The sequence below is a fragment of the Ceratotherium simum genome, chromosome 31, assembly GCF_057802395.1.
Source record: "Ceratotherium simum simum isolate JZ-2026a chromosome 31, ASM5780239v1, whole genome shotgun sequence".
Lineage (NCBI taxonomy): Eukaryota > Metazoa > Chordata > Mammalia > Perissodactyla > Rhinocerotidae > Ceratotherium > Ceratotherium simum.
Window position 1 is genome coordinate 20,374,030 of NC_141930.1, and position 24,525 is coordinate 20,398,554.

Here is a 24,525-nt window from a genome sequence, read left to right on the forward strand (position 1 = left end):
GCTTACAAACCAGGTCAAGAGCTCTCTACTTTCTCCTGCTTTCTGAAAATCAAAGCCAACAAACAAAAACACTTTTGGTAAAAGGGCACGCGGTCTCCTTGTTTCCTTTGTCTTTTCATTATCATCCGTTCTTTCTAATTTTTTCCAGGGCATACTCTCACTTCTTCTTTCTCAGGCTCGGTGTTTTCCCTCCACCTCCTTCACCCCCTCCTCACTCCCGCATTCTCGGCTCCCCTCTTCCCCTCCCGGCCCGGGACAGCCCCGGGGCTCGCACCTGCCCGAGGAGCGCCGGAGCCCGGCCCCGCCAAGGGACTGGCAGTGACGTAGCGGGGAGGGGTGCCCGCGCGGCCCGCTGACGTCACTGCCACAGCGGTCCCGAGCGAAGCCCAAGAACGGGAATTCAAGGAGGGAGACCCGGCGGTGACCCCGCGGTCAGGGCTGAGCGCCGCGAGCGCGCCGCGCGCTTTGGGTTTCTGGGGTCGCAAGGCCGAAATCGCGCCTCTCGCGCAGACTGAGCCCATCCCACACCCTCAGCGCGCTCGAATTGAGCGATAAGAGGAATGTCCCCAAACGGTGGGGCCTCGTGCGCACGCGCCCTGGGTTGGGGCAGATGGGGGAGAGAGCCGAGGGGCCTGCGAGGTGAGGTGCGTGGGGAGGAGAGCGGTGTGTGGCGGGAGGGGACGATGACAGAACTCCTCAGTGTGCGGCTCAGGAGAGGGCGGCCCACCCCTCCGTCGCTAGCGCGTCTCCCGGGGCGCTGCGGCGGCGCGGGGCCTGCGGCGCGGCGTCGTGACGTCACGGTGGCGGCGGCCGTGGTTGGCGCACGGTCCGCGGCTGCAAAGTGTGAATTACGCCGGGCTCGCGCCGGCGGCGGAGTGAAGTCAGGCTCCGGGGGAGGGGAGGGGCAGCACGGCGGCGGCGGCCCGAGCTGGTGGCTGGTCCCGAGCCCCGCGCGCCCTGAGTCTCGCCGCTGGCTCCAGCCGTCTTACTTGCACCGCTTGGCTGTGTCCTTGCTCCTCTCCTGCTCTGCTGACCCGCTCCTCCCGGCCGAAGAGCTCTGGGGCGGCGGGGCTCCCCCTCGACTTTGCCTGGGCCGCCCCCGTTTCACCCCGGAGCCGGGCGCGCGCCGGTTCTCGTAACCGTCGCCGCGGCCGCCGCAGCGCTTTCCCGCCGGCGGCCGGGGCGGAGGGTTGGGGTAGGGGAAGCGTGAGCGCGGCTTCCCGGCCCGGGGTCGGCGCCCGCCCGCCCTGCCCCCGCCTCGGCCCGGCGCCCCCGAGCCGCGGCCCCTTCCCAGCGCAGGGGCCGGCGGCCGCGGCAGGGCGGGCGCCGCGCGGGGGCAGGGCGGGCGTGTTCAATGGAAGTATGCTACCAGCTGCCGGTGCTGCCCCTGGACAGGCCGGTCCCCCAGCACGTCCTCAGCCGCCGAGGAGCCATCAGCTTCAGCTCCAGCTCCGCGCTCTTCGGCTGCCCCAATCCCCGGCAGCTCTCTCAGGTAATCGCCGCCGCCGCCAGGGGCCCGCACTTGGGGGCTTCTCTCTTTTGTTTCCCTCTTGCCACCCGGCTCACCTCCGCGACACCCCGTCCTCGCCGTTCACCCCAGCCCCAGCATTGCCCATTGTTTGGGCATTTCTAGGCTGGCGCCCCGATTCCAGAGTCTTTTCTTTTATCCTCGGGGCTGCACACCCTCAGTCCCCCGGCCTCCTCCGCCCCCACCGGGCAGGCTCTGGGAGCCCTTCAGACACTCCCCAGGCCCGCCCCCTCCGTGCTCAGCTTAAGCCTCAGGAATGACTTTGTTTCCTCCCTATCTCGACGTCTCGGTCTGGAAGTTGGGCCTCTCTCCCTTAGTTGTGGCCCTGGGCACACCTGTCCCCACCTTTCCCTGCGCCCCACCTGTGCCGGGTTCGCGCCTCGCCTCCCCCGGCTCCCGCGCGCCCCGCAGTGCTCGGATGGTCCTGCGCTTCTCCGAACAATAGGCCGGCTCCCTATTGCTGCTCTCCCCGACTCCTTCGATTCTGTGCTTGGACCCGAAGTGATATCAGAGAAACAGGTATCGAGAGGGCTTCCCTGAAGCTTCGGTTTCCAAAAAGTTGATAGCCAGGAATCAGTTTTGTTTTTAATTTGGTAAGAAGATTTTAGGAGAGAAGCTACTGATGAGTACTCACAGGAAGACTTTGTTTCGAATGGTCCAATACCAGTTGCTCCTGAGAATTTCGTTTTTTTCTATGGTGATGCTGTTGGCCCAACTCCCTAGTTCTGGTTGATTTTGAAGGCCAGATTTAAAATAGGCAAAAAGAATTTTGTTTACGTTTAAACTGAGTGCCTTCCATTTCTGCTGCCAGAATGTTACATGTTCGTGATCGCTTTGATTCAAATATATTTATTTTCCCTATTGGTTAATATTAGTATCTTTTATGGGAGTATATTTTTCTTTCTTCAATTATATTGTAAATATCTTGAGCCAGGTCTGTATTTTCTTTTTTTTTTTTCTTACAGGTAGTGTAGATAGCACCTGGTAGAGATTTTGCTTATTAATCTGTGTGTCCAGTAAATATTTGTCATTTGCTTCTTTACCTAAATTGTTTAAAACAAGAGCCTGTATTTGGGACAGGGTGGTATGCTAATGAGGGCAGAACCAACTTGTAAAAATTAGTATAACGTTAAGTAACATTTTAAATAATACTGCATTGTTATTTTGAAAGTTAGGTTAGCCTTTTTAGTACTGCTTAAAGTGTTTTCAGTTTCCAGAATTAGTGTTGAAGAGATATTAAAGCACCGCTGAAAAAGATTTTTAATGGTAGTAACTTTTTTCACTTCTAAATATTATTTTACTTTCTTAGATCAGCAGGCACATGACTTATACCCATTTCCAGGTTCAGTCTAAATAATAAGCAATCACTAATCATTTATAACATTATAAAATACAAATGAAGTTTCTTGTGCTCCCTGAGGAGAAAATGAATGAGAAGGGAGATTCCAGGGGAATTAAAACGAGTAAGGCTGATGCCGGGGGTTTTACCTGATATCTTAATTAATCCACAGAGGCCAATTTTAAGCCCCATTCCTTTTTGACTCATTTTCTAGCCTTAGGTGTAAATGGGTAATGGAATTTAAAAAATATGATTGTGGCAGATAAAGCAAATATTGTAGAGTCATACTGTATTTTACTGACTCTTAAAACTTTCAAAAAACTTCCATACCCCAAAGTCAGGTATATAGGAACTTCTGAAAATTTGGACATAAATTTTCCTGAATTAACACTTTTTAAGATCAACGTTGCTCAACATTGACATGATTAAAATGATGGCAAACTTAGCACAATGCTGAAATGGGTATCATTTAATACTAAAGCGTATGTTGACAGTGATTTCTTTAGGACTAGTTGGGAATTTGTGATAGAAGAAAAAGAGGTAGAAAATCTTGGAATCTCATTTAGAGCTCTATAAAATAAATATTTGGTTAAATCAAAAGCTTTCTTTACCCTTGGATCTTTAGCTCCTAACTCTAAAGCTACAGAAATTATAAAAAGTTTTGTAGTTTCATTTAAACGACTTTAAAAAAAAAAGTTTTTCTTTTTTTTAGGCACAGTTTAGAAGTTATTTTTGTTAGTGTTTTTCTATTTTAAAATATGTTCAAAACTAGCAATCTTCAGTTCTTTATTTTCACCATAATTTTGGAGCCCAGCTCATAGTAGGTACTTAATAAATGTTTGTTGAATGAGTGAATAATGAAGTTATCTCTGACTGAGCATCAATTTTAAATATGAAAACTATCAGGACTTTCATCAAGGTATAGCAGTAACTCATTTATCCAAAACTTGGTTTGGAACTTGTAACTGCAGACTTTAACAGATTCGGGAAATAAGCAGAAGACTCTGAGCAATCAAAATAGATTTGGAGATCCTCTCAAAGCCTGTGTGTTTTAGGCAAAATTCTGATAAACTTGTCTTCTAAGTAGCAGCAAATTTGGAGGAGGGATGGGAGAATGCTAAAGTTAGGTTCACACTGATGGCAGCAAAAGTTGACAGTGACGCACTGAAAGCCAGGGATCAGAAGACAAACTCTTCAAGCCAACAACGTTCAAAAAGGCGCCAGAGGGACGTATAGTTTAGGGGCTTGAGTGTTGTACAACACAATAATTATTAGTCAAAATAATGTTTAACAGAGTCTGTTTTTAAAAGTTGAAAGATTTGTACTTTTTTTAAAAAAAAAGATCTCCATGCAAGCAGTTTATGTTGGTGCTTAAATGGACAAGCGTGAGTTATCTGGAAAATTCATTTATGTGGAACCAACTCTCCCAAGGACGCCAAGTAAATGAGGCGTTAACTTTTTGTTTTAAACCAGGTCGTGTACTACTTTCTTAAATGGTTAATACCAGTTTTTTGAATTATTTGAAAAATAAGGATAATAAAAGAAACTTGTTTTTGCCATTTTGGGATATCCATTGTTGATAGCTGAGTTTCAAGATTTGTCTTGGAGAATAAAGTTCTTATTTGGAAAAAAATATTGTGAGAGCAGAAACTGGCTTGTTCACAGTAAGTGTGAAAGATGAGTTAGTGCATTGATGGCATGGTAAGGCACTGCACTTGGGATTATTTCAATCAGATTTTCTATGCACTGGAAACATCTTATTTGGGTTGGAAATTTGAGGTTAATTTTTAAAATTTATCATGAATCTATGATATGTATTAATACTGAACAAAATTTTGGGATCTAACATGTAAACATATGTACATATGTTTTTTTGTTTGTTTGTTTGTTTTTAAAGATTTTATTTATTTTATTTTTTCCCCCCAAAGCCCCAGTAGATAGTTGTATGTCATAGCTGCACATCCTTCTAGTTGCTGTATGTGGGACTCGGCCTCAGGATGGACGGAGAAGTGGTGCCTCGATGCGCACCCGGGATCCAAACCCGGGCCACCAGCATTGCAGCGCGCGCACTTAACCACCAAGCCACAGGGCCGGCCCATGTACATATGTTTTTAATATCATAATAAGCTAAATTTGATTTCTAATTTAGCATCTGTATCTTTTTTTTTTTAATAGACCTTATTTTTTTAAGAGCAGTTGTAAGTTCACAGCACAACTGAGTGGAAGGTACAGAGATTTCCCATATACCTCCTGACCCCATACGCGCATAGGCTCCCCCATTATCAACATTCCCCCACCAGAGTCGTACATTTGTTACAACTGTTGAACCTACTTTGACACATCATTATCACCCAGAGTCCATAGGGTTCACTTTTGGTGTTTTTTTTTTTTTTTTTTTTTTTTTTTTTTAATACAGAAACTATTCCACAAATATTTACTGAACACTTTCTGTGACTGAGGCTCCTTGTGTTAGGTGCTGAGAAAATGTAAAGAATTAGGTAATTAAAAAAACACTTGTGAGCCTGCCAACCTAACCAAGTTTTTTTTCCTATGCATTACTCTCCTTATACATAAACATTTTTCACCAGTAGTCATAGTGTACATCTCTCTTGTCTTTAGCAGTGTTCTTGGTATATGATAAGTTGTCAAGGTTCTATATGTACCAGAAGAGTTGAAAGCACCTCAGATAAAAGTTAGTGGTGGGGAAAATGGTATGATTATATGTGATGAATTTTTGTATTGGAATTATTAAGGTGTAATGAGACTACAGGAAGGTATACCTAAATTTCCTGGGTAAATCAGGGGAAGCCTCCCATAGTAGTTGAGGCTTAGGCCAAGGCCTGAAGGTTAAGCAGATGTTTCTAGATAAATGGGTGCATGTAGGAAGAGGAGGAGAGAGGACGGCTCAGGTAGCTATATAGACCAGCACTATCCAACAGAACTTTTTGTGGTGATGGAAATGTTCTCTGCGGTATCCAGTATAATAGCCACTAGCCGTATATAGCTAGATGAGCACTTGAAATGTGGCTAGTTTAACTGAGGAACTGAAATTTTATTTTATTTATTTATTTTTTTTTTAAGAGTTTTTTCCAAGGAGGCTCAAAGCGTCTCTTAATTTTATTTATTTATTTATTTATCCCCCAAAGCCCCAGTAGATAGCTGCACATCATAGTTGCACATCCTTCCAGCTGCTGCATGTGGGACGCGGCCTCAGCATGGCCGGAGAAGCGGTGCGTCGGTGCGCGCCCGGGATCCGAACCAGGGCCGCCACTAGCGGAGCGCGCGCCCTTGACCGCCAAGCCATGGGGCCCGCCCAGGAACTGAATTTTAAATTCAATTTTATTTAAATAGCTACATATGGCTAGTGGCTACTGTATTGTCAGAGAAGATGTATATGGTCTTGCTTAATGATCATTCATAGTGATGTCATGTTGCTCTATCAGTAACAACATTCTCCGAATGTTGAACATTAGTGTTACATTCAGGTTTTTGCTGTTGTACACAAAACTTCACTTAATACCTTCATGCATGTTTGACAAAGTCTTTAGAATGGAATCACTAGTTTGGGTCAAGAGATAAGAATATTTTTTGGCTTTCTCAGAAGGCTCTGTTCTTTTACAGTACTAAGATAAATGATCATATCTCTTTCATCTCCAATCGTATATTATTAGATTATAACAAATATATGATTAATAAACATTAGTTTATAAACATTTTACTACTTTAGTAGATGCACTGTGATAACTTGTAGTAAGCAAGAGTGTACACTTTCTGAAGTATTTTTTGTGCATTTGCATTTCCTCTTTTGTGAAATTTCATTTGCATATCCTGTGCTCATTTATAAGGGCTCTTATTTATCTAATATTGGTTTGTAAATGTGCATTATTCCAAATTACTGGTACCAAAATCTACCTACAGAGGCCAGTACAGGGGATAGTGTGAATGCTGGTGGGATACCCTCAGGGGAGTGCTTCTGTTCGTGAGACCTTCCTCCTTGCCCACTCCCAAAACGCTTGCTTTGTTGGGACCTTGGTTTCATTTTTCTGTTTTCAGAAATGCTTCATACTTTGATTTAAATTTATTACTACCATGTTTTGGTTTTTACTTCTGAACTAATATGTATTTATAGTATACTTCAAATATATGCTCAAACATAATACTAATGTACATTTATAGTGTATTTGGAGTGTAGTTCTGATTGAGGAGTAGGGTGTTCAAATTACTAGTTTATAAGTTGTCATCAGGAACATGTTTAGTCTATGGATGTGATTTGAGAGGTTTTAGACCTATACCCAGATTTTGCTGCTATGCCTAGAGTTCTATCAGTTGTACATACTGTCTACTCAAAAATTCTTTTTTAAACACAAATGTCCTGTAAGAGGTAAAGTATTAAGCCTTTTACATGAGTTAGGAAGATTAGGGAGCTCACTTTGGGTGGAGAGAGGGAGAGGTACCATCCATTCTCTTTCAGGCAATTTGATAAGACTTCTGTTAATACTTTAGTGTAAATTTCAATTCACTTACCGTTTCTCTTTGTCTCTCTTTTTCTCTTTCTCTCTTTCAAGGATCAGAGCAGTTTTAGAGAATTGACCTCTTTTCTGGGGATGGATATAGAGACAAGTTTGGGAAAAGAGCTGAAAAAGGGAGAAGTGGACAAAGCTTAGTTTAATTCAGAGTTTTGTCTAGGATCATTAATAGTCATTTAGTTAGACTAAAGACACCTAGGAAATTTAGGTGATAAAGAACCCCTCACTGCATGCGGATCCTCTTAAGGAATTTAATATTCTTTCTGTGCTAAAGACAGTGTGTGTATCACATTTGTGTTTATGTAAAATCTATTTCTAATTTTGTGAGAAATCTCTTGACTGAAGATCTTTTCAGATCTGGACAGTCTGACGTTCCCTTTGGCCCCTCCAGAAAACTTGAACAATTAATTTTTTTTTTAGTGAGCAAGATTAGCCCTGAGCTAACATCTGTTGCCAGTCCTCCTCTTTTTGCTGAGGAAGATCGGCCCTGGGCTAACATCCATGCCCATCTTCCTCTACTTTATATGTGGGATGCCTGCCACAGCATGGCTTGATAAGCACTGCATAGATCCGTGCCTGGGATCCAAAGCTGCGAACCCCGGGCTGCCGAAGTGGAGCATGTGAACTTAACCACTACACCACCTGGCTGGCCCCCTAATTTTTAATCTTCTCATTTAAAAACAAATCAAAACTTTTTTATTCTGGCTACAAATTGCTCATTTTTATGATTAATTTGAATTGAGAGAAAATTGAATGTTTATTCTCTTCCACATTTAAATGGTGTCTTCTTACCTAAAAATGAACTAGACTTTGTTGATTTTTATATTGTTGCCAAATATGCCTTTCAAAAGGTTATTCACAAATAAATGATACTTCTGCATATTTACGTTCAGGTGTGAGTGTGATCAGTGTATGAATAAAGGAACAAAACTGCATTTGCAGGTGAGCCTTCTAAGCTTGCAGGGCTTCATTTGGGCTGCTGGCAGGTACCTTCCTAAGTGACATGTGCCGCTGATTTTGTGGTTGACATCAGAAGCATCTCCTCTTTATAATTTTGAGTAGGAATTTTGGATTACTGCTCTATGCCTCCACCTGCTGGTAGGGATGGTTCTTCATTTTCTGAAGACGATGGCTAGAGGGAGAAGGAGAGGATGAAGGCAGGGCAGAATTTGCGAAAGAAAAGAAATTGTTAATTGGGTTACTAAGTTGCAGCAAAGCCTACTCTATTCTTCTGAGTTTTGAGTAGACCAAACTCTAGGTCAGGACCATGTAAAGTACTTGGCAAATGGTGCTTAGTAAAGGTGCGGTAGTCTTGCTTCAGTAATAATTTTAATTATTTGTTTCCATTCCTTGAGTACCTCCTACATTGTCAGATACTATAATTGAGGTTTTTAATCCTTACAAAAACTCTATAAGTGATATTACTCCCATTGTTACCAAGGAGTAAACTGAGTTTAGAGACGTTAAGTCGCTTGCCTGAGGCATCACAAGAACTTCAAGAAGGGCCTGTCATGTTCCACACAGCTTACTGGCCTGCCTCATCAGTGAAGGTGACTGGAATATAGTTAGGCTTTTAGGTTTATGGATTATAGATTTGATTGGCTCATGAATCTGGATAAAGAAAATAATTTGATGATTTGAGGAGATTATTTGAATGATAACCTTCACTCTGGTCTTTTTAAATCTTATCTGGAGTATTTTGTTCTAGATGGCACATTCTGGGAGGACATGACTAAGTTAAATCATACTCTGAAGAGAGTGACCAGGGTACTGAGGTGATGTGCAACCATGTTGTTTGATATGTGACTGAGGAAGTTGGAGACATTTAGTCTGGTGAATAGATGACTCAGGATTTGGACCTGAGGGGTGGGAATGGAGGTGGGGGAGTGGTTGGTGAGAGATGATAGAACACTGCTGTCTTCCCATGAAGGACTGCCATGTGAGTGAGAGGAAAGAGAAGAGGATTAATTTAGATTTTGATTGGTTGTCTGTTCTCATTTGCTATTCCCTGTTCCTACTTTGTGGGGGCAGTCTCTAATATACAGGAGAAGATACAAGCTTGAAGTTGTTGCTTCTCCAAAGTAACACAACTGGGTAGTGGAAATGGATTAGACTCTGGAAAGTTCTGACCCTAAAGCCCATGCATTCTCTTTTACTTCCTTTTACCACGTGGGAAAAGGATGTTTGTTACCTCAGAGGGTAAAATAAGGACCAGTAGGTACAAACGTTAGGGAAGTAGAAAGGGAGATCTTGTGTTTAACCACACTAGAATCAAAGAAATGGATACTAAAAGAATGATACTGATTTTTGCTTTCAGATTGACAGATTTTTTTGACAGTAAGTATAGCTTGAAGATTACACTTATGCAATGCTAGTAGGATTATAAACTTTAAGTTTTCTGAAAAGTAATTGGGCAGTTGAATCAAAAAAGTGATACTTAGAAAATTAGTACTTTAGCCTGATAATTTACTTTTGGGAATCTATCCTGAGCAAATAACTAGAAATGTAGATAAAGATTAATCTTCAAATGTAGTTAAAGACTAATCTTCAAGGATATTCATTACATATTTATCACTATGAAAAATTGGAAATTACAAATAATTGACAAATGGTTAAATAAATTATAGTATTTCTTATTATGGAATATATAGTATTTATTATTTCTATATTATGTAACTACTAAAGTGCTTTGAAGAATTTAAAGGATATATAATAACATAAATAGTTTACAAATGGCTAAATAAATTGTAGTATTTCTTATTATTTCTATATTATGTACCCACTAAAATACTTTGAAGAATTTGAAGAATATTTAATTGCATGGGGGAATTGCTTACAATATAATTAAACAGAAAAAAAACGAAACAGGGTATCTACACATTATCCCAATTTTGTTTAAAAATCACAAAATATATACATATCTACATACTAAGCATGTTTGTCAAAAAAAAGGAAAAAGAAGAAAAAGCTAAATCTATCCCCAAATGCCAACTGAAGCTATCTCTGGATGGTGAAATTATAAGTGATTTTTATTTTTTTGTTTAGAATTTTATGTAATTTTACCAATGTTCTTCTTTTAACGTGAATCTCCTCTTTAAAACACAATAATCCTAGAAAAAGTCAAACAAGTTGTATTTGGCCCGAATCTCTGACAGAAATATCCAGAAAGTAGGCTGCCTCATGAGATTATAAATTCCCAATCAATGTTGGTTGACACAAGAGCTTGAAAGATATTTGGATAAGGATATTGTCAAGGGAATTGACTCTTCTGGTTCCTTCCAACTTCATGATTCTATAATTCTTTGGGTAACTCTGTTATATGCACAACAGGTATTTTTGTATAGCTCTGATAATTATAAAGTAGTTTCACTCTCCATGGGAGATGGTGGGAAGTCAATGTAAGTATAGTTACTGTTTTGAAGAAGAGCTGTTTGATGACAGCCAGTGAAGAGATCTTGAACAATGGCAGCGTGGAAGGAGTAGAGATAAAGTCAGGATTTACGTCCTGGGAACTGATTTGATTTGGAGGATAAAAAAAAACTTCCCACTTTTTAGTTTGGGAGACCAGATAATGAAACTAGTAACAAAAATATAGATAGGAAGAAGAGATAGGTTTTACTTTCTTTTTCTTTTTTTCGTTCTTTTGTGTATGTGTGTGTGTGGGAGAGGGATGGAGTAAATAATGTTTACTTTGGATATGTGGAGTTCAAGTGTCTGGGGAGCATCCAGGTGGGGATGTCCAACAGACAGTATCTTAGGAGGAAGGTTGCACTAGTGACGTATTCTGACTTTTACTATAAGGATTTTCAAACATTTTTACTCATATATCCTTTCAAAGAACTTGAAAAATAACAAAAAACTTTGTATCTTCTCACACATGTAGAATTTTTCCTCTATGTTTCATTATTTGTAAGTGACGGAATTGTTGGTGTATTGCTTAAATCACGATTTTAAATATATCCAGGGAAATTTTAACAATTTGATATCCCCCGTCATCTCTTCTAAAAAATATATGAACAAACTCTTAATTGTAACAGAATTTTTACATTCCTTATTTTTCTCTTTGAACTCTTATTTCCATTTTACTGTCTCTATATTATTATCCTACTGTATTCTTTTATACTTGAAAGCATTTATCTACAACAAAAGTAAGTAAATTCATTCATAAATTTAGTAGATAGGAATAAAAAGTGCTTTATTTTAGCATTGTCTTTCAGTTCTTCTGAGTTCTGTGCAAAAACAATTATAATTAAAAACATCTTAAAATTTCCTATGTCCATAAGCCTCTGTGTCAAATTTATTTTGGACTGAGTTATCAATACAATGATAGCCAGTAGACGATCAATCAAAACATGTGAATTATAAAATTTAATAAGTATTAAATAAAAAAGTAAAATTTTATTGGAAGCGCATTTTCAGTGGGATGGGATGGGGCTGATTGTTTCAATTATTTTGTCTATCCATTATATTATTAGAAAAGATGGGATTCTACATTGATTCTCTTCCTTTTTTACTTTAATAATGAAAGTATTGAGAAATCTCATTCATGAATTTAGTAAATGGTAATAAAAAGTGCTTTATTTTAGCAGTAGCACCCGTTCTTCTGAGTTGTATGCATAAAACAAAGTGATCCAGAATCAAAATTATTTTTAATGCTTTGTCAGGTAGCAACTGGATTTGGTTCTCTTTCCATTTTCATGGAAGTAGGAATTGATGACCCTTTGACTTGAAAAAAAGTTGGATACCAAGTCTGTGGAGTAATTAACTTTCTCGACAGTAATATTTTGAACTCTCCTTTTGGCTCTTCAGATGTTGTTAGACCTCAGCTCCGCAGTAAGTTTCAGGAAGTGTTGAGAGTTAGTTTTCTTTTATGGTGTGCCAGAGGGGTAGAGAGGAAAGGGGAGAGGAAGTAAATGGAAACTCATGTGCTGTGTTAGAATGGTTCTAGAACTTTGTACATATGGAAGTTGAGAACCTAGAAATCAATTCCCTTGAAAGTCTTCATGCTCATATACTTCCAAGGATGTGTATGCATGACCCAGTTTGTAGACCACTGGTTTACTATGTTCCACCTTGTTATTACCTTGTTGCTGTATTTTACTGTTCTCCATTGATATACAGAAATAATACCTTATACATCAATTTTTTCCCCAATTTTTGATTGCTCTAATCCTGGGTCTCCATGCTTAGTCGCTCTAGACCTTCTATGGGAATGGAATCAAAATGTTAATGCTTGAAAGCGACCTTATAAATAATTTAATTCATCCTCAACATTTTAAAGATTTGATGGTTAAGACTCTGATTGATTTCTCCACGATCACGCAATTAGAAAGTGGAGAAGTTAAAGCTTTAAACTTAGTTTTTCCGACTTTGAATCGGTTGCTTTTCTGACTGTATCTCCTGCTTCCTAATAAAAAGATTGATCTATAGGATCTATTGATTTATAGGACTTCTTAAGTAACTTACTTTCTTTATTAAAAATTATTCCTTTGAGTAGCAAGACTTCTTTAAGACTTAAGCATCTGTTTATAGACCAGTGATTATTTGAAAAAGTTAGAGTACAAACACTGAATTCTAAAATATATTTGAGTTACTTCTGCTTAATTGGAGATAAAGCAAAACCATTATTGAAAGTATAATGAGCCAGTTGGGAAGATACTATTTGGTTTGTTGAAATGTGATTGATGTGCAACTTAACAGGAGTAACCTTTTATAAAGAAAGACATACTTCACCTGTACTTTAAAATTAACTTATGAGTAAAGCCTTTTTCACTTTGGGGACTAAAAAAGTTAATATTCCTGTTATACAGAGAGCTCACTCTAGCCTTTTATGTGCTCAGTCTGTGTGAAATGGTGGATAGTGGAGTTTTTTGGTAGTTTTTTTACTTCATTTTACTTTTTGCTTGAATTCTTCATAGTGAACACATATTTTAAGAAAAACAATGAAGTTATTCTAAAAAGTAAACTTTAAGACTTAATTTTGCTGTTAACCTAAAACTGCTCTAAAAAAATAAAGAGGACTGTACAGAGATTTCCCATGTATCTCCTGCCCCATACATGCGTAGCCTCCCCAATTATCTACATCCCCTACCAGAGTACATTTGTTACAACTGGTAAACCTACATTGATGCATCATCATCACCCAGAGTCTATAGTTTACATTAGGGGTCACTCTTCGTGTTGTACATTCTGTGGGTTTGAACAACTCTATAATGACGTGTATCCATCATTATAGTATCATACAGAGTATTTTTACTGCCTCCAAAATCCTCTGTGCTCCACCTAATTATCCCTCTCCTGCAACCTCTAGCAACCACTGATCTTTTTACTGTCTCTGAGGTTTTGCCCTCTCCAGAATGTCCTGTAGTTGGAATTATACAGTATGTAGCCTTTTCAGATTAGTTTCTTTCACTTAGTAATATGCATGTAAGGTTCTTCCATGTCTTTACATGACTGGGTAGCACATTTCTTTTTAGCACTGAATAATATTCTGTTGTCTGAATGTACCACAGTTTATTTATCCATTCACCTACTGAAGGACATCTTGGTTGCTTCCAAGTTTTGGCACTTACAAATAAAGCTGCTACAAATATCCACGTGCAGGTTTTTGTGTGGACGTAAGTTTTCATCTCCTTTGGGTAAATACCAAAGGAGCAAGATTGTGGGATCATATGGAAAAAGTATGTTTAGTTTTGTAAGAAACCACCAAATTGTCTTCCAAAGTGCCTGGACTATTTTGCATTCCCACCAGCACTGAATGAGAATTCCTGTTGCTCCACATTCTTGCCAATATTTGGTGTTAGTCTTCTGGATTATAGCCATTCTAATAGGTGTGTAGCAGTATCATATTGTTCTTTGAATTTGCATTTCCCTGATGACATCTGATGTGGAGCATCTTTTCATATGCATATTTGCCATCTATATATCTTTGGTGAGGTGTCTGTTATGGTCTTTGGCCCATTTTTTTAATTGAGTTGTTTTCTTATTGTTGAGTTTTAAGAGCTCTTTGTATATTTTGGATGCCAATCCTTTATCAGATATGTATTTTGCAAATATATTCTCCCAGTCTGTGGTTTGCCTTCTCATTCTCTTGACATTGTCTTTCACAGAGCAGAAGTTTTAAATTTCAATGAAGTCCATCTTACCAATTTTTTTTTCATGGATCATGCCTTTGGTATTGTATCTCAAAAGTCATTGCCATACTCAAGGTCATCTAGGTTTTTTCCTGTGTTTCTTCTAGGAGTTTTATAGTTTTGTATTTTACATTTAGGTCTCTGATACATTTTGAGTTAATTTTGTGAAAGGTGTAAGGTCTGGGTCTAGATTCATGTTTGCATGTAGATGTCCAGTTGTTCCAGCACCGTTTGTTGAAGAGACTGTCTTTGCTGCATTGTATTGCCTTTGTTCTGTTGTCAGATATCAGTTGGCTATATTTCTATGGGTCTGTTTCTGGGCACTCTATTCTATTCTGTTGATATATTTTTTTCACCAATACCGTACTGTCTTGATTACTGTAGATTTTATAGAAAGTCTGGAAGTTGGGTATTGTCAGTCCTCTGACTTTGTTCTCCTTCAATATTGAGTTGACTATTCTGGGTCTTTTGCCTCTCCATAAAAACTTTAGAATCAGCCTGTTGATATCCACAAGATAACTTGCTGGAAGTTTAAATGGGATTTCATTGAACTTATAGATCAAGTTGGGAAGAACTGGCATTTTGACAATATTGAGTCTTCTTATCCATGTACATGGAATCTCTCTCCATTTATTTAGTTCTTATTTGATTTTGTTCATCTGAGTTTTGTAGTTTTCCTCATATAGATCTTGTACATATTTTGTTAGATTTATACCTAAGTATTTCGTTTTTGGGCTGCTAATGTAAATGGTATTTTTAATTTTAAATTCCACTTGTTCATTGCTGGTATATAGGAAAGTGATTGACTTTTGTATATTAACTCTATATCCTGAAATTGTGCTATACAGTAGTCCCCCATTATCCACGGTTTCACTTTCTGTGGTTTTAGTTACCCGTGGTCAACTGAGGTCTGAAAATATTAAATGGAAAATTCCAGAAATAAACAATTTATAAATTTTAAATTGCGTGCCATTCTGAGTAGCACGATGAACTCTTATGCCTTCCTGCCGCTTCCCCCCCACCCCTCTAGGATGTGAATCATCCCTTTGTTGGATCTCCAACCATCGATCGACATCATCTGCTCCTGACATCCAACCATCCACGTCGTCATGGCTTGATGATCCTCCTTCTGACATATTGTCAGAAGGTCAGTAGTAGCCTAACGCTACATCACAATGCCTGTGTCATTAACCTCACTTAATCTCATCACGTAGGCATTGTATCATCTCACGTCATCACAAGAAGAAGTACAGTAAGGTATTTTGAGAGAGAGAGAGACCACATTCACATAACTTTTATTAGAGTATATTCTTAATATTGTTCTATTTTATTATTAGTTATTGTTGTTAATCTCTTACTGTGCCTAATTTATAAATTAAACTTTATCTTAGGTATGTATGTATAGGAAAAAACATGGTATATATATGGTTCGGTGCTATCTGTGGTTTCAGGCATCCACTGGGGGTCTTGGAATGTACACCTCATGGATAAGGGGCCACTACTGTAATTGTGTATTAGTTCCTGGAGTTTTTTTGTTGATTCTTTTGGAATTTCTACATAGACAATGATGTCATCTGTGAACAAAGACAGTTTTATATCCTCCTTTCCAGTCTATATACTTTTTATTTCTTTTTCTTGTCTTATTGCATTAGCTAGGACTTCCAGTATGATATTGAAAGGGAGTGGTGAGAGGGGATATCCTTGCCTTGTTCCTGAAGGTTTCTTTACTTTTAATAGGGCAATACAAATAAGAAAAAATAAGACTACTCAGTAGGAAATTGGCAGGAGACTCAAGCAGTTCCAGGAAGAAATAGAGTTGTAGGAAAACATGTTCAGCTTCACTAGTAATAAAGGAAATGAAAAAAAAAAAAATTTTTTTTTGGAGGGGGGAACATTTCGTATTGGCAAAGATGGACAAAATCCAATGTTAGCAGAGTGTGAGGAAGTGGATATTCTTAAATATGGAGCTGGGAGCATCATTTGATTAAACTTTTTTGGAGGGCAGTAGGTCTTTACTATACAAATCAAAATTTTAAATGTGAATACTATATTTTCTGTAGTCCTGGAATTTGTCCAAAGGGGCAGTTGCAAAAATTTGCTAAGATACGTGTACATAGATATTTTGGTAACAATTTGCAACATTAGTAATGATGGATATGTAGGTTATTTCAGTGCTCATCCTTGGAGGATTGGTTAAATTACGGTATTGCAATTCAGCATAAAATATATCCAATAAAATGATGCCATATATCCATATTTGTCTTGGAAAGATATACATAACAATTTGAATGGGAAAAAAACTAGTTGCTAAATGGCATGTATATTAGCCTGTTAATGTAACTTTCTACGTACATCTGTAACTTTCTACGTAACATCTGTATTTGTGAATGAAAACATGAAGGATATTGCATACACCAGTGTATGAATACATATAAGTCTGGAAGGTTGCTCAGCAAAATGTTAGCAGTGGCTATCTTTGGGTAGTGGAGTTTCTGGTAATTTTTACTTTCTTTGTACTTTTGTGATTTTTTAAAAAATATATCATTTTTGTAAGCAGAGAAATCAATAAAGCTGTTTTTTGAAACCTTCCTGCTAAAAAAAATAACTTGCGTCTATTAGGTAGACTATCATTTAAGTAGAATTTTAAAATTATGAAGAGACTGAGGTCTAGTTAGCTAATAATAAATACAAGTAGTTGGGTCAGAAGTGGGTTATTCATTGGCACACAGTAGATATTCAAAGTGGTTTATTAAAATAGAAGTATAGAGGTTTGATGTATGGCGGAATATGCTGCATTTTTAATGGAGAAATGAAGATAAGTGAATGTGGTGGCGGATAGTTAACAAAAAATATTTTGCCTACTTCAGAGCTGGGAAGGTAAACTTTCTGCTATAATTTAATTTATTTAAATATCTGAGGGTCTCTATATTAGCATAACATATTTATAAATTGTAAAGAATTCTCAAGAAAGCTTGACTCAGAATCATAGAACATTAATGTTAGAAGAGACTAGAAATCAGTCCCCTCAACATACAGATGAGTAAACTGAAACCAAAGAGCTTCAAGGACACGCAAAGGCAATACAGAAATCTCTTGTCGAACGTCCCGATGTTGGCTACTCAGCTTTTGCTTGAACATGTTTGGGATGAGAAGATGACCACTTTTTAAGGCAATCCATTGTGATATTGAATGGTGTCGTGGGTTGAGTAGTGTCCACCAAAAATTCATGTCTACTGAGAACCTCAGAATGGGACCTTATTTGGATTAAGGATCTTTGCAGATGTAATTAAAATGAGGTCATACGGGATTAGGGCAGGCCTAAATCCAATGACTGATGTCTTTATAAGAAGAGGAGAGGACTCACAAAGACTGAGACACACACAGGGAAGAAGGCCATGTGGAGATGGCGCGGAGATTGGAGTGATGCAGCTACAAGCCAGGACCGCCAAGGATTGCCAGGATGCACCAGAAACTACTAAGAGTCAGGGAAGGATTCTCCCCGAAAGCTGTCAGAGGGAGCGTGGTCCTGCCGACACCTTGATTTTGGACTTCTAAGCCTCTAGAACGGAGGGAGGATAAGTTTCTGTTGTTTTAAGCCACCCAGTTTGTGGTACTTTATTACAGCAGCCCTGGGAAACTAATACAAATGGCTTTGATTGTTTCAAATGTATTTGTTTTTTCTTTCAGTCAGCAGACGTTTACTGAGCAGTTTTTATGTGCCAGGCACCCTGCTAGGTGTGTCAAAGACAAATAAGACATGTTTCCTGGCTTCATTCTTGGTATTAGGTCCAGTAGGAAAGACAGCTCTGTGAATACATAATTGCAGTACATGTTGATACATGTTCTCATTAGGGTAACGTCTGAAGTTCAGTGGTGGTACAGTGGAGGTGGGAGAACCAGGGATGTTCTTACAAAGAGAGACCTTTGTGCTTGGTTTGAAAGATATACCTGAAATCAGCCTCTGGGAATTCTGTTTGATTCGGCCGCCACCAGTGCTGTCAGTCCTACCTAGTACAAGGCGTGTTTGGCCTGCTGCAGTAACATCCTGTCACTAGAATGCTCTCTCCACAGACTGGTCAAAGTAATTTTTAAAATGCAGTCAGGTCACGCCCACCTGCTGAAAACATCAGTGGGTTCTTATCACAGTGAAAATAAAATCCAAAGTCCTTTTCATGATGGGGCCTTTTCAGGCCCCAGAGACTCTGATTCCTGCTAACTTTTCAGTCTCGTCTCCTTTCACAGTGGTCGTCTTGCTGCCTGCAAACATGCCAGGTTTGTTCCCATCTTTGACTTTGCCCTTGCTCTTCCCTCAGACTCAAGATCTTCCCATAGCTCCTTCTCTTTCGAGTCTCAGCCTGCTCTTTGCGGAGGAACCTTCCTTGACCACCCTGTTTAAAATAGCATCCCTGCCCCTATCTGTCCTATTAACCTTGTTCTGTTTTATTTATAGCACACGACACTAACTCCATTTATTTATCTGTCTCTCCCTGGCTTCCACTTCCACTTTACTGCCCAGCCCTTCCACCATAGAATGTGTGGTCAGGAGCGGAGATGTTCATTAACCTAGTCACTGCTGTGTCCCTAGGGTACAACACACAGAAAGTGCTCCATACAGAAGAATGAAGAAAAACTTACTCTTTAGTCTTGTGCTTATCGTGTCAGATCATATGTCACCATAACTCTTTGGGATGAATCCCAAATTGTATTCTTATAATTTCATTTTATAGTCCCACGTACTGCCTTCCCCCAAAATCCACCTTCGTCTTCGTATGCTTTCTGAGCTGCCCTCTGTGGTATTGGAGCTGTCTTAATCTCTAAATTTATGTAATCTTATTTAAGAACATACTGAGGTTTAGAAAAGTTGCCCAAAATAACACGGCTGTAAATGGTGTTTCTAGGATTTGAACTTAGATCTCTCTCTGACTAGAGCTCCTCTCTGCTGTGCTGGTGTGGGGGCTGATGTTTTTGGTGAGTGGGAGGTAAAAACCCAGAATTAGAATAGGAGCCCTGTCCATTTGAAATAGAAATAGCAAACACTTATTATTTGTTTCTATAAGAAGAACTGGGTGATATTTGTTAAAAAGAATTCTAAAAAGTAACTTGATTTTTTTTTTTTGGATTGAAGTTAATATGTGCTTGTTATAAAATACATGGAATATACAAAAAATATAAAGAAGAAAGTAAGCACCATCCATAGGCGATCACCCAGAGATAACCACTGTTAACATTTTAGAACATTTTCACCCAATATTTTTCTGTGTAGAAATAAAATATTGTGATGTCATTTTCATACATAGATCTTTCTCTAAATTTTGAAATTGTTCCCTAATGTAATTACTAGATCAAAGCATATTGTCAAATTTCTTTCCAGAAAGATGATACCAATTTATATTTCCATGAGCAGCATGTGAGTGCTTTTTCATGCCTTATCGGTATTTTTAGTTTCTATTTCTTGGATTTTTGTTGATATCAAACTTGGAATATATGTTTATTATTAATTACCTACTGTCTGTCTTCTATGACTTGTCTCTATCCCATTGCCTATTTTTCTGTTATCAACTCAGTATATTTTAAATGAATTTTTGAATTGTTTTATATTGATAACATTCTGTCATATTTGTGGCAAACTTCCATTTTTTTTGCCATTTTGAATAAAATGATGTTCTACCTATACTGCTAAATCGTAAGTCTCTTTAATGATGTAATCATGGGAGTAAGTTTACTGTTAATATAAGTTTTTGATATTTTAAATTTATTCACATGTAAACTTTTTGTTTTCATATTAGTAAACAAACTAATTTGATAAAGATCTTTTTCATTTTAATAAGTTGTGTGGACTAATTGTCAATAACAAATTATTGCTAATTATCTCTTTATATTTTTAATACATAGTAAAAGGAGGGTAGTGACAGGTTAAATATTTTCCTAGAACTGAGAATGTGGAATTGGAGGAAAAAATTTTTATGCTTGGGCAAGTATATTGAAGTGAATGACTTGAGGACTTCTGAATGTACTACCAGAGCACTCCCACTGCTTAAGCAGTTGGCGCACAGTCTCTCTTCCTCAAATAAATATTTTTAATTTTGTGATAATACTTCAAATTTCATAGTAAGAAAAATGGAAAATAGGACCTATTTTAGATAGCTTTTTTAAAATCTTTAAATTTTTAAAGAGAATTTATCTTACATTTAAAAGGATTTTTTATTGGCTTATAATATTAATGTAAAAGAGGACAATTTGAAGATAAAAGCAAAACATAGACTACCTGAAATGCTTAGAACCAGCATTCTCATTTTTTCTTTGTTTCACAATGAAAATACTCCAAATTCATTTTCAGAGAAACTTTCTGGGAGTGACTGCACGAGTTTTTGTGGTCGGCCTCAGCTTGTTTCCATTTGAGGTGTAGTTTTAATAACTTTGTCAAGGTTTTCCCTTTATTTCCCCATCAGCAGTGTTTTTTAATTTCCTTTTTTTTTTTTTCATGTTAGGACACCTTAGAGCAGGATTCAAGTGGGCTATGCAAGAAGAGCCATTGAAGATATAAAAAATTTTAGAACTTTTATTTATATTTATTTTTAATTTTATTGTATTAGATCCTAATTTTATTTATGTTGCATAGAGTGCATAAAAGTTAATGTATATAATTCCTAAATAAATAAATGCATTGCACGTTTGGAGACCTCTGCCTCAGAGAATCTGTTGATTGCTATGAATTCTTTCTCTCACACACACACACACACACACACACACACACGGCCATGCAGAAGGGTATGTAACCGTTCAAAGAATTCTTGGAGTCCATTCATCATAGCTCTAGAATACCTGGATTCCCATTTAACCCTAACCTTCCTTGCCTCCTGAGTCCACTAGCCACTTTGTCTACTGGTTTGACTTTACTAACCAATACTGATCTTGGTCCTTAAGGTTAGAGCCCAAGATTAACTCTCAGAATAGCTGACCTTGGACACTGATCTGTCCTGACTTCAGTTTGATTAGACTATGAGCTCCTTAGGAGTGGACACTGTTGATTCAGCTCTTTTCAGCCCAGTGCTTCACACAAAGTAGATACTCAGCAAATGTAAAAAGTGCGTCAGATCTTTATGAAGTCCTGTCAGTGGCCCAGTCCTACTGAGGCCAGCTTTCTGCTCTTCCCACACTCCCTCCTAGTTCCCCTTCCCACAATGCCACCTCATACCCTGCCGTGCCATCCGGTCATTTCTGTTTTAAAGTGTCTGATGCTATCTCAAGATGGCCACTATTAATTCTTTGATGACTAAAGGATTTCTGGAGAGCCTCTTGAAGTGGTATTAGTATTCAGATTCCCGCATATAAAGCTGGTAAGTGACATGGTCAGAATGAGGGACAGGTTTCCAACCCTGAAGGACTTTTTAAAGGTCTCTGGATTTCTCCTGGGGCTTTGCTTTGTCGTAATAGACCAGATCACTGTTGTTGAGTAACCAGATGACTATAGGCAGCCCTTATCTTCAACACCCTGGGGGACGTAACCCTAGGTCAACACACCCTCTTTGTTTTTGGCATAAAAGTAATGGAACTACAGAGTACTAAATCAGAAGAAAATGGTTATAAAGTTTTGCTCGTTAGAAACTGGACTGGTTTGCTCAGGTATAACACCAGTGATATCCAATAGAAATATAGTGCAGGCCTCAAATGTAATTTAAAATTTTCCTGTAGCCACATTTGAAACAGTAAAATGAAACAGGTGAAATTAGTTTTAATATATTTTATGTAACCCACTATATTCAAAATATTATTTAACATATAACCAGTATTAAATATATAAATATATTTTATATATTTGGGGAGCATATCTCAGTTCTGACCAGCACCATTTTTAAGTACTCTAACCACAAGTGGCTAGTGATTTTCTCATTGGACAGGGTAGCTCTAGAAATAATGACATTCTACGTCTTGTTATAAGGAATCAGGGTCACCTCTCATTTTTTTCTTTCTATAGTTAGACAAATTTGGAGTTATATTTTGTGGAGTTCTATACATTTCCCCTATCCAAACCTTGAATTATTAGGAGGCTTGGAAATATCAAGGTACTATATAAATTAGCTGCATTTTTAGAGAGGTTGTATAGTTTCAAATATGAGAGGGCAGTACAGTTTTTAGCAGCTCTCTTTTGCTTTCTTTGGGCTGGGCTGTTTTAGTTTCTTGTTTTTTAGGGGTTGGAACTTTAACCCTAAAAGCTATACTTTTCATAGTTGGGTGGGCCTCATCCTTCAGACAGATTTTTAGGTGGAGGGAAGCTGCTGGGTGAGAAATGGCATAAAGCTTCTGGTTGGTCAGGTTCCCGTATCTCCCCTTGCATTGAGACTTTGTTTTCTCTAAGAAATACAAATATAAAAGATGAAGCAAAAGCGTAGAGAAAGTTTATTTAGTTATATGGAGCCAGTCTTACTTGCTTAAGGCTGCTAGTTAGTGCCCTCGAGGAACATGAGTAGATAATTCTTCCTTTATTAAAGAAAAAACACAATGGCCAGATTGCATACCAAGCACCTTGGGTTTGAGCATTGACCAGAGGATTCACGTTTTATACCAGTATGATGGTGGATAGGATAAAAATTGCTTAAATCTGTTTTGAAACAGTTTTTCACTCTTTTAAGATTCTTAAAAAACAGATTGAAAAATGGTTTCAAAACATTTAATTAACAATTTCAGCTTTTAAAGTTATGAAAGTAATTTAAAGAATATTATTGAAAGGTTGAAAAGGAATAATTATTCATAATCCCACCACCATAACATTATTTTTATGTATTTACCATGTTTACATACATATTTAAGGTAGCTGTGATGAATGGGTACATTTAATTTTGTAGCTTTTTGGAATGCATTACTTTTTAAAATACAGATTTGTAATGTTACTTAGTAATAAGATGACATTTTATTTTGTCATCATGCAATAGCCAGGAAATAGGCACAGGCTGGTGAAGTGATTCCATTCCATGAAGTAAGGCAGGGATCCACTTATGGGTGTCTGTGAGTTGCTACCAATCCACACTTCAGCCTGTGGGAAGGGGAAAGAGAGGACATTCAGGGCAGTTTATCATTGAGGAGGTGAGCAGGAAGTTGTGGTATTTCTTCCACTCACGTTGCATTGGTGAGAACTTAGTCATGTGGCTACACCTAGCTGTAAGGGAGAAATAACGTTGTAGGAACATGCTGTACACGGCTTTCTCCATATTTTGGGTTCTTTCCTTAGGATGCTTTTTATAGAACTGGGATTACTGGTCCAAACGGTATGAACATTTGAATAGAATTTTTGTTTCTACATTACTTTTTTAAAGCAACCATTTTGGTACTCTGGAGATCGACCAAAGGCCAATTGTTATTAAAACCTTGATAAGTGTTATGCTGCTGAACTTCGAGTAAGAAAAATGGGAATCTGTGGCGTTCTAGCTTGGGGCTACTCACATCCCACCCCACTCTGTCCCAGCTTCATTGGCATGGAGGTTCTACCAGCAAGAAGCAGGCCATAAAGACCTCAGCTTGAAGGGGACTCAGCTCTTTGGAGTGGTATGTGATACCAAGTAGCATTTTCTGTGGTGTGAATTTTCAGGGGAGCAAGGGAGGGCCAGTGGCTCAGCTAAAATAGCCCAGGGTCCCAATACTGTTGGGGGCAAATATAATCCTGGATGAGACTACACATAAGCACAGGGAAGACTTGAGAAGGTCCACAGTATTCACATACTTTTGACTGACCCTAAAGTTGCATGCTTGCACCTAGGAGACTTGAAAGGGCCCTATGGAAGCTAAACCTGGGGCAAACTTGAGAACAGACTGAACTTCGAATGAGCTCCCCTACCTATATGCATATCCATCAGCAGAGGTGGGAGCCTTACAGGCTCGAGGTGTTTGAGTATGTCCTCTGTCCAATCACAAGTTGACCACTAAGTTATGCAAAGGGGCAACCCCTAGGAAGCCAGGCTTAAAAATAAAAACAAGACTATATTTTAAAAAAACAAAACTGAGCAG

At 38.7% G+C, this 24,525-nt stretch overlaps 1 protein-coding gene across 5 annotated transcripts in view; it reads left to right on the forward strand.

Annotated features, from left to right (window-relative positions):
- Positions 1 to 432: 432 nt before the first annotated feature.
- The window catches only part of PDE7A (phosphodiesterase 7A), a 122,944-nt gene continuing 98,851 nt past the window's right edge, over positions 433 to 24,525 (forward strand). For 4 of the 5 annotated variants that reach the window (XM_087420505.1, XM_087420504.1, XM_087420508.1 and 1 more), the window contains exon 1: positions 1,291 to 1,492. In XM_087420505.1, the coding sequence (XP_087276631.1) occupies positions 1,363 to 1,492 (130 nt within the window). In that variant the 5' untranslated portion in view covers positions 1,291 to 1,362. Of the gene's footprint in view, positions 645 to 1,290; positions 1,493 to 24,525 lie in introns of those variants that run through there. The other variant, XM_087420507.1, reaches the window with a different exon arrangement.